Raw genomic sequence first — 14,276 nt, 5'->3', positions numbered from 1 at the left:
GATCACCCTAAACGGTGCCAAACAGATGGAAGAAGTACTAAGAAATGCTAGAAAATTGCAAAGTGATGAGGATGGGAAAGTGTGGTCGTTAAGACGAGATCTTTCAAAAGAAGACAGAGAGAAGCTGAAACTGAACCTCGCCGAGGCAAAACGTTTAAATGAGAGCAGGAATGAAGAAGAAATAAATTCTTTTTTCTACAAAGTGATAGGGGTAGGCAAACCAGTAAAGTGGTACTGTACATAAAGGCAAACCAACAAAATCAATAGAGAGAGGGGGAGTGAAGAATAAGGAGAGGGGGAACAAGTTCCTGAAGATTGCATACACCAACGTAGATGGAGTGAGATCGAAGATACTGGAGTTAAGTGATGTAATACAGCTGCAGACACCAGACATTGTTGCACTCACGGAGACAAAACTTGAAGATATTATTTTAAATGAGGTCATATTCCCAAGGGGCTACTCAATTTGGAGACGGGACAGGAAAATTAGGAAAGGCGGTGGCGTTGCTGTGCTGGTGAAAGAACACCTAAAGGTGAAGGAAATAATGACTGCCAATCTACAAGAAGTTGACATAATAGCACTAGGGATCTGCCATGAGGATGATAAACAAATGATCATAAATGCATATAGTCCACCGCCAAGCAGCACATGGTCAAAGGAGGAGCTAGATAGTAAACGCGAAGGTCTTATAACAATAATGAGAGAGATCATAGTGAGAGCGGATAACGATAAATCACGACTGTTGATAGTCGGTGACTTCAACTTGAAATCCATAGACTGGGAAGCATATGAAGCTAAAACAGAAGATTTTTGGACCTGTAGATTTGTAGACATCATCCTGGAAACATTCTTGTATCAACATGTTAAACAAGCTACGAGGATGAGGGAAGGGGACGTTCCCTCCATGCTAGATTTGATATTTACCAGGAAGGAGGAAGAAATATTTGACATTCAGTATCTTCCTCCCTTGGGTAAAAGTGACCACGACTTTTTGGGAATAAAGTATGCAATGTGTTATAATCTGGAAGAAAATAAGGAGGTTGAAGCAGTTGAAAAACCTGACTTCAGGAGAGGACATTATGGTGACCTTAGAAATTTTTTAAGTGAGTATAATTGGACAGACGTGATGCTAGACAAGGAAGTGAATGAGATGTATGTCAAGTTTTGTGAAATATATGATAAAGGCATAAAAAAATTTATACCAAAACAGAGATGCAAAACTAGGAAACAGGATTGGTTCAATAGAAATTGCGAGAGGGCCAGAGACCAAAAGACACAAAAATGGAATCAATACAGGAAGAGGCCAAACCCCCAAACATTCCAGCGATACAAAGATGCGAGAAACAACTACACGGCAGTGAGGAGAGAGGCAGAAAGAAATTTTGAAAAAGGGATTGCAGACAAATGTAAAACAGAACCAGGTCTATTCTATAAATTCATAAACAACAAATTACAGGTAAAGGATGATATTCAGAGGTTGAAAATGGGAAATAGATTCACGGAAAATGAAATGTGTGAAACACTAAACGAAAAGTTCCAAAGTGTGTTTGTACAAAATGAAATCTTTAGGGAACCAGACACAATAAAAATTCCACAGAACATCATAGAGCATATAGAGGTGTCTAGAGATGAAGTGGAAAAAATGCTCAAGGAGCTCAGTAAGAAAAAAGCAGTTGGGCCAGATGGAGTTTCACCATGGGTTCTGAGAGAATGTTCTGAGAGAATGTGCATCTGAGCTCAGCATTCCACTTCAAATGAATTTTCAGGCATCCCTGTTTACAGGAGTTGTAGCTGATGTGTGGAAAAAGGCTAACATAGTTCCAATCTACAAAAGTGGAAGCAGGGAAGACCCCCTTAATTATAGACCTGTATCATTGACAAGTGTAATAGTCAAAATATTGGAAAAAATAATTAAAACTAAATGGGTAGAACACCTGGAGGAAAACGATATAATATCAGACAGACAGTATGGTTTTCGATCCAGAAGATCCTGTGTAACGAACTTACTCAGTTTTTATGATCGAGCCACAGAGATATTACAGGAAAGAGATGGTTGGGTTGACTGCATCTATCTGGACCTAAAAAAGGCTTTCGACAGAGTTCCCCATAAGAGGTTGTTCTGGAAACTGGAACATATTGGAGGGGTGACGGCTACTAACATGGATGAAAAATTTCCTAACTGACAGAAAAATGAGGGCCGTAATCAGAGGCAAGGTATCCGACTGGAGGAATGTTACGAGTGGAGTACCACAGGGTTCAGTTCTTGCACCAGTAATGTTCATTGTCTACATAAACGATCTACCAGTGGGAATACCGAATTACATGAACATGTTTGCTGATGATGCTAAGATAATAGGGAAGATAAGAAACCTAGATGATTGTCATGCCCTTCAAGAAGACCTGGACAAAATAAGTACATGGAGCAACACTTGGCAAATGGAATTTAATGTGAATAAATGCCATGTTATGGAATGTGGAATTGGAGAACATAGACCCCACACAACCTATAATTTATGTGAGAAATCTTTAAAGAATTCTGATAAGAAAGAGATCCAGGGGTGGTTCTAGATAGAAAACTGTCGCCTGAGGACCACATTAACATCATTGTGCGAGGAGCTTATGCTACACTTTCTAACTTCAGAATTGCTTTTAAATACATGGAGAAATACTAAAGAAATTTTTCTGTCAGTTTGGAAATTTTTCATCCATGTTAGCTTACCTGTCACGCCTCCAATATGTTCCAGTTTCCAGAACAACCTCTTATGGGGAACTCTGTTAAAAGCCTTTTTTAGGTCCAGATAGATGCAGTTAACCCAACCATCTCTTTCCTGTATAATCTCTGTGGCTCAATCATAAAAACTGAATAAGTTCGTTACACAGGATCTTCCAGATCGAAAACCATACAGTCTGATATTATATCGTTTTCGTCCAGGTGTTCTACCCATTTAGTTTTAATTATTTTTTCCAATATTTTGACTGTTACACATGTCAATGATACAGGTCAATAATTAAGGGGGTCTTCCCTGCTTCCACTTTTGTAGATTGGAATTATGTTAGCCTTTTCTGTGGGGAGCCCCTACGGCTCCCTGGAGTTTATTGGGCTAATGTATATTATATTAGACCGGGACATTAACTAAAGAGCTAAAAGACCTACCAGGGACCAGCGCCAGAACCTGGCCCCTTCAGAGAGGTTTCAGGGAGCAATGGCCCTGGAAAACCCCTTTGTGGTTGGGGTTTTCCTTATCTGCCATCGACCGGGTTAGGCACCCAGAAAGGTAGGCATAACAAAACAAACCCCACATGGTAAAAACTAAAACAAAACACAGAACTGAGAGGTAGAAACTCCCTACAATCACAAGGAAACAAGCAAACATCACACTTTACTGCCGCGCCAATCGTCCGCGCAGCCCTCCCCGCCCCGAGAGGGGGAGGGGGGAGCCCCGGACCTACCGCGCCGGCTGCCAAGCTTCAGTTCGTAAGCTAATAACAACCGGGATAGACGCTTCTCTGTACTCAGTTTCCTAGGCGGTATTTGCCTTGTGTGGCGTTCACTGCCGTTTGTTGTGCTGTGCGGTGACCAGGAGTACCTCATCAGTGCCAGGGCTGCATGTGCTTAGTGGCTGACTTCCCTAAGCGCCCTGTGAGTACTGCCCTTGCGTAACAGGGTTATCTTCCCTGGGGCGTTCGGGAACCATTTCCCGTAGAGGTTCTTGCTGCTCAGCATTTGCCTCGCCCTTGGGGCCAGCTGGGGCTTGAGGCTCTTGTTTGGCCCTGGGTAGGGATTGGTATTGTGCTAGTTAGGGCGTCAAGGTGTTGCGCAGCCTGCCACCTAAGCGGCAACCGGTTCCTGTTGCCTCTGGAGACAGTGTACTTTTGCGGGGTTTTTCTTTTGTTTTATATTTATGCCTGGTGGGGGTCTGCCCAGTGTGGCTATAGTTCCACTGGTAGTGTTTGGCGGCCCTCTGCTAGGCCCCCGTGATTGTACACGTCGCAGGGGTTTTCAGTGCTATCCTCTACCCTCTTGTTATTTTTGGTTTTCTTAACCGGTTAGCAACACCTTCTCCCCGGTCTTCCCGTAACAGTCAGCCTACGGGCCCTGGAAACCCCTGTGTGGGCTCGGGGGACCATTAAATGTGTCTTCTGGGTTCCAACCCGTCATGTACGGGATCGTTGGTTGCTGTGCCCTTGTCTCCGGGTGACAGTCGCCACTTTTACCTCCGTCATGTTGCCTGTTGGGTCACTGACACCTTGACCCAGAGTCTTGCGAGAGAGATTCTCTGCTTGTTCTCCAGTACTCTCCTGATGTTATTACTGTTCAGAGTACATGCGGCATCCGTGTTGCAAGCTAGGTTAGGTTGCTGCAACACGCTTGGTTGGTTTCCCACTCGGATGCCCCGAGGCCGCCCCATTTTGGTTAGGTGCTGTTCGCCCCTTTCCCTCCCTGTTCCCGGCTCCAGACCGTCTGCGGGTTTCGGGGTCGGTGCGGGGTTTAGTTGGGGCCGAGACTCGGGCGGTTTTCGGGGGCTGCCCAGTTCGGGTAGGGGGACAGAGGTTTTCGAGCCTGTTCCTCCTGCCAAGGCTTCTGGGTCTTACCAGTGGCCCTTTCTTGCTGCCTTTCCCATGGACTCTTGCTTTTCTTTAAGGGCGGAGGGCTTGGAGAACGGCTCTGCCCCGGGGCCTCTGTTGCTGGTTCCCGGGGCGGTGGGGGATGCCTGCTAGCAGTTCTGGGGCGGTTTGCCCCTGCCTGGGTTTTCTTCTTTTGGGCAGAGTTTTTTGCCCATCCAGTCTGCTTGCTTCCCACTTTTCATGGCGTGTTTTCGTATCTTTAGTGTCGGTCACAGCCCTCTGTTCTGGCGGCCATTTTCGTCTGCCGGTTTCCCGGCGTGGCCACCAGGGTGGCGTTGCAGTTTGTTTACCTGTGCCTGGGTGTGCGAGCGAGCTTCTTGGGTGAGTTTTCACCTTTTTTTCCAGGGGTTTTATTCTCCTGTTGTCGTTTCTTTGCTTTTCTGGCGTTTTCTGCCCGTATCCTGTTCCTCTGGGAACGTTTGGGTGTTGATTTTACACCGGGTTTCCCTTTTTGTCTGTTTTGGATCTGGGCCCTTGGGTTCAAGTTCAGTGTCCCTGGCTGTTATGCTTGCTCCCACACCTTGTCCCTCGGTTTTCGGTCTGTTATGACCGTTTCCCAGGAGGTTCTGTCTGGGGGCTGTGCTTTGCCTTTCTGTGGTGTTTCTCCGCCCACAAATGTGGTGGTTTGGGCTCCCCCTGGTGCGATTCCGGATTCCTTTGGCTTCTTTGGTTTCGTTCCAAAGGTTTCTTCCTCTTGGGGCCCCCTTTGTGGGTTCAGGGGGCTTTGTTTCCTCGTGTGACCCGGTTCTGCCTTTTGGAGTTCCGGGGTCTTCCTGGCTTGAGGACTGATCTTTGTGGGTCTTGGCACATGTTGTGGTCGTGCTGGGACTTTGAGGTTTTGTTGTCGAGGTAGGCCTTTGATGCAGTTTTGTGCCTTCTTTGCCTGGCCGGCGTGGTGCTCTCTGCCCACTGGTCGGCGGCTTGTACTTTTCTTTTAAAGTGTATGTGTACGCATGTACATGTGTACGCTGTGTGTGTGTGCACATGTGTATACACACATGTGTGTAATATACCTTGTGTGTATGTGTATATGTGTACTTTTTCTTTCAGAAGGGGCTCTGTTCCCTTCTCTGTTGACGGGGCGCTGGGGGAGCAGCTTTCTCTGTTGACTCTCGCATGGTCCCGCTGTTGGTGGGCGCTTTTGGTTGTCTTCCGGCCTCTGGTGGATTTGGTGGACGGCTTCTCCCCCTTTGGGGGGGAGGGGGGTTCAGAGCTGGCGGGGTGGGCTTCTTCCCCTGCGCTTCGTCATGTCATCTTAGTGGGTGCGTTGGACATGGTCGATCCGCCCCATCCTTCTGGGGTTTCCCGTCTGCTCTTTGCAGTCGTGGACCTTTCGCATCTGCGGTTCTTCTGGACTTCTTCAGTCTGTGCCCTGGATTCTATGCCCTCCTTGGAGGACTGTTGTCTCCTGTCTGGCTTCTGTTGGGGCTGGGTGCCTGGATGGTGGCCCTGGTCCTCCAGGTCAATTCTTGGCACGTTCCTCTCCAGTTTTCCGGGACTGACACAGTTGGTGGTGGGGCTTCAGGCTTGCTGCTTTTGTTGCCTTCCCTAGTTTGTAATTGGCACTTGGTGTATTTACGCATCTTTACCAGATCGTTTAGTGCCCTGTCTGAGTCTGCTTGGGATTCGGTGTCTGGCCTACCTCGACGACTGGCTGGTGTGGGCTCCCTGTCGGTCCGCTTGTCTGCTCGCCAGGGGTGTGATTCTTTCCAGATCGCCGGGTTTGGTTTCCTGGTGATCTGGAGGCCATTCCATCTGTTTCCATCTCGGGTTCGGACCTGGGCCTTGTTTAGGGCTATTGGGCCACTCCTTGTCTTTCCCTCCAAAAGTGTTACTGCGGCTGTGGTCTCGCCTTCGGCTGTTCATGAGGGGGGTCCCGGTTTGCTCAGTGGTTGCTTGAGCAGTTGTGCGGGAGTCTGAACTTCGACGTGCTGGTCTGCCCGCGGGGTCGGGTTTGGCTTCGGCGTCTGTTTGGTTCCTTCGGAGACTTCCCTTTCGCCTCTTGCAATCATTGGGTTCGTTCCTCCTGGGATCTTGTGTTGGTGCTGCATCACCAGCTTCCTCTTTGGGGTTTTCGGGGTTCCGTGCCTTGGCACCTCCCCGAGCCTTCGCTCGATGTGTTCACGGACGGGTCATCTCTCGGCTGGGGCTTTGTGACCAGTTCTCACCAGGTCGGCCGGGGTTGGAGGAGTCTGTACGTCCGTCAGGCTCACCGCACGGTTTGGGAGTTCGTGGCTGTCTGGTTTGCGCTTCGGAGGGTTGGGGTCACTCGGTGCTCTACCATTCAGCTCCGTTCGGACTGTTCTCTGGCAGTTCTTGCCGGAACCACAGAGTTTCTCTTATGTGTTGACCTTTGGGGTTGGTTCCTTAGAGTGGCTCGTTTGCTGGATTCTCGAGGTTTGGCTAACCATGAGGTTCATGTCCGGGGTATGTCCTGCATCCTGGCGGACAGCTGTCTCGGTTCGTTCCTCTGTTCACGGATTGGCCAGTCGTCGCCGACTCGTTTTGTTGGCTCTGTTGGACGAATGGACTCCTGGCCATGGACGTCTTTGAGTTGGCATGGTCTAGGCGTTGCCCATTTTATGCGGCGCCCTTACCCACCTGCGAGGCGTTCACGGTGGATGCTTTTCGGCAGGACTGATCGAGGTGGGGGTATTTGTTTCTCTTCTCCCGGTCCAGCTGTTGCTTTGGGTTCCTTCTAGTCTGGGTGCCTGTCCCAGTCGACAGGCACCCAGAAAGGCACCCAGTCGGCAGACATAAAATGCTCCTAACCACATGGGGGTTTCCATAGGCCATTGCTCCTCGTGCTTCTCTGAGGGGGGGGGGCCAGGTTCTGGCTCATTGTCCCCGGTCAGCAAGAACTCCAAGCACTTTGATGCCAGAAAGTTAAACATATCCATTCAGCCTGGATAGCTCCAAGGAGCCTCCGGGATTCATCCAGAAAATGACATTTCATTACATTCAACGCTGTTTTTTTTTTCACATTTGTAAGCTTCATAATTTTACTTATACAAGGAATATGGTTAAAGTATTATTTTTATAGTTAGATCTTATTTGAATGAATAATATACTTTTGTATCCTCTGGAAACCATCTGTAGAGATAGCCGTTTCATAATAGTTCATAATGTGCATTTTCCTCAGGTTCGGCACATTGGTCGTGATTTGGGACTGTTGGAAGAATTCGTTCAGCGTCATCCATTCCCAGGTCCTGGCTTAGCTATTAGAGTATTATGTGCTGATGAAGCATTCATGGAGAGGGACTTCTCAGAAACTCAAGTTGTCCTTAAAGTTGTTGTTGATTATGCAGCCAGTGTACAAAAGGTATGGCTTACCAGTATTTTTTAACTAAAACCAAAACTTAAAATATTTGATTAACTTCTTCACTAAGAAGTCTTTCTTCGCTAAGTCTTCACTGGTCTTTCTTCACTTTCTTCTTAGTGAAGAAATTAGTGTTTTGGGAGGATCCTCCCCCCCCCCCCCCCCTCAGTAGCTGGTGTAGCCCAGGGATTAGCAATGTACACAAAACCAAGGAAGCTTATGAGAAGGGTTAGGCCAAAAAAACAATCAAGCTACTGTGAAGAAAACTTAAAAGCCAGGCAAACATATCAAATGATTGTTACTGTGGGATTTACTTGTTGGAGAAAATTGTTTTAATTTGATTTAAATTAAGTGATTAAGAAATTTAAGATAAATATTGATTTTAAATGAATAATGTTTTATTTAATTTTAAATGGGTGAACTGTATCTTAGAACTCCATACATATTTCCTACTAACTTGAGAGGGATTCAATTATATTTATTAACCTATTACTAATTAAGTTATAAATTATTTAATTATGTTCATATACTTTAAGAAATAAATTTAATTGCTATCTTAATATTGGACAATAAAGGTCTTAGTTGCTGTTCCAACAATTTTTTGGGGGGGAAGCAAAACTCTAGCAATTTAAGTGTCCACTGGGTTCCAAGACCAGAATCTGCCCCCCCCCCCCCCCCCCCCCAATCAGGTTTAAAGAAGCCTGAGAATCGGGCATCACTCCAAAACAAACAACTGATTGTATGTAGGGCGCCTGACAGCTGGGTGGACAGCGCTTCAGATTCGTTGTCCTGAGGTTCCGGGTTCGATTCCCTGTGGTGGTGGAGACAAATGAGCAAAATGTTTTTTTCACCCTGATGTCCCTGTTACCTAGTAGTAAATAGGTACCTGGGAGTTACACAGCTGCTACGGGCTGCTTCCTGGGGGTGTGTAACTAACAGGAGGCCTGGTCGAGGACCGGGCCACAGGGACGCTAAGCTCCGAAATCATCTCAAGATAACCTCAAGATTGTAAAATTGATAACCTTGCCAAAATCACAGCTTAGTAACACTTGCATGTCATCTAATGGTAGCAACCTGAGGCCCTCGGACAGCTAGCCAGTTCCTTCAAAAGCCTGGTGTATATCCTAGAGGACAATGCTCAACAGGGCTTCCTTGTATTGGCCTATGTTGCAAATGTCTTCTGCTGACACTTGCTTGAGTAGTGCATCTGCTTGGAGGAGGGGACAGGGGGTGAGTAATGCAACTGACTGTTTTGTGGTAGTGTTGCCCAACCATTATTCTTCCCGTCTTGCCTGCTGTTTGCCCAGCTGTCTCATGACTACTTTGCTCCAAGCTGACTGGCCCAGCATTTTTGTTTGTTTGTGGGAGGGGGAGAGGTTCATTAAAGTAATATTTGTCCTTAGTGAAACTGTAAGCTAAAATCTGTTGTAGTACATCAACTCGTGTGAGGCCTGACTCAAGAAATGCATTTATTTGTAAACTTATTATTTGTTTCCATTACAAATGTAATTTATTAAGTGCCAAGTTAAAATCATGTTTGCAATAGCATGAAGCTATCTTGAGGTTATCTTGAGATGATTTCGGGGCTTTTAGTGTCCCCGCGGCCCAGTTCTCGACCAGGCCTCCACCGCCAGGAAGCAGCCCGTGACAGCTGACTAACACCCAGATACCTAATTTACTGCTAGGTAACAGGGGTATAGGGTGAAAGAAACTCTGCCCATTGTTTCTCGCCGGCGCCTGGGATTGAACCCAGGATCACAAGTCCCGCGTGCTGTCCGCTCGGCCGACCGGCTCCAGGCTGGAGCCAACCGTGTTCCAGAGCCTTCATATGGTTGGTTGACTGGATTTCAAATGTATCTACATTTTGAGCAAACATGTTCCAAAGGCCTAGGAATGAATGTTGGCTCATAATAAGATTTTTGAGAATGGCACATCTGACATGCTGTTAATGGCCGAGTATTTTAAGTTGCAGTTGCCAACTTGCGGTTGTGCACATATATGTGCCAGGTGGGAACATTTGTGTTCCCCACCTGGCATGATGGTAAGGTTTCCATCATTTATGGATCTGGGCGTCTCTTGCTAAATTCCTCTGAATTCCATCTTATATACCTTGTGGTGGTTCCGGGGATCAACGTCCCCGTGGCCCAGTTTTTGACCAGGCCTCTTGGTTGGTGGTCTGGTCAACCACGCTGTGAGATGCAGCTACTCACAGCCTGATTTATGTAATGTCCTCTTGAGTTACAAAGCACTACTGCTTAAGAAAGTGATTGTTCTATAACATTCACCAAGCACGCAAACAACCCTGGCATTGATAGACTTTGCATCTTCAACAGTCTACATCAAAAAGACGGTTTGTATTTCTGACAGCAAATGTATCATTACTCTCAGGACTGATATTACTATTACTTGTTTGCCATTTGTTCCAATATAAGTTAGTAATAAAAGGACTGTGGCTTCCGGAGAGAGCGTGGGGTGAAAGACTGCTTTTCAAAATATCAAAATCTGCCAAAAATGTTAGTTTATGAAATCAATAGTCAAAAAATATAAACATTGCCAAATTCTTCCCAATAAATGTTTTGTGGTTCAAAACATGGTTTTTGTAGTGCATCATGTGGTGAGGATTCTTGTCATTACCACACGTGGGCCAGTAATAGCTGTGGTGTATTGCTACTGTTGATAATGAATGTGTTTTGTAGTCACTTCTTGTAATGTATGTGGAACATGGCCACATTGCTGGTCACAATGAATATGGTGATTACTAATGTGGAATATAACAAGTGTTGATAATGAATCAGCCGTATACAAGAAAATTCAATATATGTACTGTATTATGTTATACAATTTTTATTATAAAATCTTCCCGCAGAAACATGCACTTTTAAACCGGATAGAAAACTGTACATCGGAAGAAGAACGGCACGAGCTACACCGAATCTCTCTGAGTCAGACGTTATATGCTACTCTCCTACCTGTGAAGTCCGTCGGAGTTCAGGTGAGCACTGAAGTAATATTAAAAAATGCAAACACTAGAGATTTTGACTCTTGTGAAATATTTTAAGGGTGGTTGCCAGCTATTTATTTTCATCTATATTTTGACTAGTCTTCTATTTGATATCACCTAAGAGTATACCTTATATTTTTCTCTCTGAAATTATTGGCTTTCATTGTCTGAATAATGCTTATGTGATTGGCTTGAAACTTATTTAAATTCACATTGAGTGTTATAAGTAAGATGCCCTATTGTTTTTGGTCTATGTAGATTCCTGGTTTTTTTTTTTTTTTTTTTTTTTTTTTTTTTTTTAACTACTGTGCTGCGCAGAGTTTATAGTGAAATTCCCCCGGTGCGCATGAAATAGTGTTCCAAAAAAATCTTTTTTCTTCGTAAAATGATAAATTCCCTTCCCTGAACATGTCTATGTAGAAATAATTACCAAATTCCACTTACTTTGGCTGTGGGGACGTGGACAAGGTGCGCTGTGACGTCATCAGGGCCTGGTCGCCCGTGTGTGAAGCTCCCAGACACGGTCGAGCGGGCCATTCAAGCACCGGGTGTTGCCACAAATATATTTTCAATGATTTGTTTTATGTATTTCCAATGCGGTTTTATTTTATTTTTATCGTATATGATGCATATTTGTGTCCTTTACAATATGTATACAATAGAACGTTCATAATGTTCCATGGAACTGTGATGCATGGGTCAGTAATGTGTCCACAATAAATGTTTATTGTCGCAATATTACCTGTTAAAAATTCACTAAAATTACAATATGTACAGTTTCACACACTATTTACACAGTAACACACTGTATTACACACTCAGTACTTCGGAAGTGAGTAATAATCAACGAAGTAGTCCATGGTACACAGCGCGACTTCGCTCTCAGTGCACCAGGTACAGATAAATTTTCGCTTCCTGTTTCTTCAATCTGTGTGTTTGCAAATAACGCACTCACGTACACCCTTGGCTTTAGTACTTGTAGGTTGTATGTAGCCAAGCTTGTAAAGCATAAGGTAGTATTGAAAAAGATCGCTTTGTATGGTCCCACACAGGAAGAGATTCAGCTTACCTCAAGAGTGTCCGTCTGTCAGAAAGAGATTCAGCTAGGCTCAAAGAGTGCCCATCAGGAAGAGATTCAGGTATTCTTGAAAATATCTATGGAAAACACCACCATGGAAGTCGCTAACACTGTTCATCTATGCTATTTGTATCAGATGCATCACCACTGAACACAGAAAATGATTCATCTATGTATCATGTAAATAAATTGTAGATAGCATAGCATTGCAAGGGTGACGCTCAGAGCTACAACTGGATACTCTCGCTGTATCGTCCTCATAGGTGCTGTATCACTTGCATCCGACCTTTGTGTTGGGACCTTATTGCGCCTAGCTTCACCAATATTATGACCCTTATGTTCTTCAAACAATAAGGTTTGAATTTCACAGACAGAGCGTTATCTTTCAACACCGCGTTGGACAGGTGTTTGGGAGCCACCCATGGTTGCTCATTCAGTACTAACCCAGCCAACAGCCCTAGGGCATTCCAGGAATAATTTCCAAGATGGCTGCTTCTCACTGGAGGTCCATTTCGTACACAACCAACCTCGTACACATTTAGAATTGGTACCAAAAAATCAGAGAGTTTTCTTGGTTGGCGCAGTTTCCCGCCGACCGAGAATAGTCGGTTGGCACAGTTAACACTTTCGCCCGGGCATGACGCAGCATTGCGTCATCCGTTTACTGGCGGTAATACCGGGGATGACGCAGCATTGCGTCATCCACTTTAAATAATCGCCAAAAATCAGGTTTTTATCCGATTTTTTTGGGACTGGTTTTAAAATGTGCGCCGATGTCTTCCCATTTTCTTTGTTGAGCCTCGTGGCCCTCAGGTGGCTTGGCACATGCCGTGGGCCCATTGTTTTCGCTCCACTGTTGTGACCAATGTCGCCTCCCCTCGCATCTCAAACGTGTGAACATTTCGTCTATTTTCCGTGGCTATATTTCTTACTGCGGCTTTAGAAACTATCTACGCTTACTTCACGATGGATAGTGATCATGAACAAGGCCCTTCCAGGAAGAAAATTGCGAAAGAAAGGCTTGAAAAGGAAGGGAATTGGGAGTGTAGCTGGAAGGCGTCTGAGCGCTCACTTGCGGCTAACGCGTGGCCCGTCTTCAACTCGTCGGCGGTTGGAGCGTGACCAGGTTTTATATTTTATATGCTAATGTTCTTCTAGAGAATTCTATTGCGAACCCATTGAGACCAAAATGAAAGACCTAGGACAAAAATTGAGGTGACCAGTGAAAATAGTGAAAACATTTTATCACGTTTGCGCACTCCTGGGTAACTCGTTCGCACTTTCTCTGTTTGCTGCGGGTAATTAGCCGGGCTTTTGGAGTTTATATGCATTTAGTGTTGTAGAGAATTCTATTGCGAACACAATGATACCAAATTTAATCTCGTAGGACGAGAATTAAGGTAACAAAGTTGAAGAGAGTATACACTTTTCAGAATTTACGCGCGCTCCCGTGACACCCTGGGTCCCATGTCGCACTATTGAGGGGTGGCGTGCGGGGTGAGCGAAAGTGTTAAGTGGTTAAGTCGTGGGTCGAGTTGATCCTGAGCAATATCATAAATAAATGTGTAAATTTTCCAAGATTTTCTACACCCTTGGCCTGATACCACTGAATAATCAGAGTAATTTTGGTTGTAAATGATAACATTGGAAGTCTTCAAATTTATGAAGGTAAATTCTTGTTTTTTAAGTGGTGAATTTTTTATTTTTATATTTTAGTAATTGTGTACTGTATTAGAACTGTACCATATGCTATGTAAGTTTTTATTATCATATCTTCATAGTTTTATAACTGAAAATTCATTTGTAGTAGTTGAAATAATTGTATTCTCTCGAAATTTTGTGCAATAATTGCTTCAAACTTTAAGTACAGTATTATTTAATGCATATTGCTTTTTTTAGTCTTCTGCCCAGATTGTAATACAACTTATAAATGTCATAATTCTTGTGTAGCAGATATTCCTCCCATCCTGCTCAGCCCTCATAACAGTTATGTAAATACTTACAGTATATCTGACAATTTCTGAGCATTTGTATTTTTGATTACATGAAGCTGAGGGACGGGTTTAGACCAAGAAACGGGTTGTATGCAGGAAGAGACAACAGACTTGGGGACACCAGGAGGGGAAGAGTCTTCTGATAGGAGGTGTAAAGGAATAATAAGTTTAAGGCGAAGGTGGGAAATGAGCAAATAAAATACATAGTCCAGAATTGTGCTGATACAGAACAGTTCATGTCACTTGATAAGGAACTG

The 14,276-nt window shown here is 44.8% G+C and overlaps 1 protein-coding gene across 7 annotated transcripts in view; it reads left to right on the top strand.

Moving 5' to 3' along the window:
* The window catches only part of bur (GMP synthase burgundy), a 213,317-nt gene that overhangs the window by 176,746 nt on the left and 22,295 nt on the right, over window positions 1–14,276 (top strand). For all 7 annotated transcript variants that reach the window (XM_045742218.2, XM_045742216.2, XM_045742220.2 and 4 more), the window contains 2 exons: window positions 7,770–7,949; window positions 10,813–10,938. In XM_045742218.2, the coding sequence (XP_045598174.1) occupies window positions 7,770–7,949; window positions 10,813–10,938 (306 nt within the window). The remainder of the gene's footprint in view (window positions 1–7,769; window positions 7,950–10,812; window positions 10,939–14,276) is intronic.

This window comes from Procambarus clarkii, chromosome 40, assembly GCF_040958095.1.
Source record: "Procambarus clarkii isolate CNS0578487 chromosome 40, FALCON_Pclarkii_2.0, whole genome shotgun sequence".
NCBI lineage: Eukaryota > Metazoa > Arthropoda > Malacostraca > Decapoda > Cambaridae > Procambarus > Procambarus clarkii.
The sequence above is the reverse complement of the archived record's forward strand: the minus strand, read 5'-3'. Positions and strand labels throughout refer to the sequence as shown.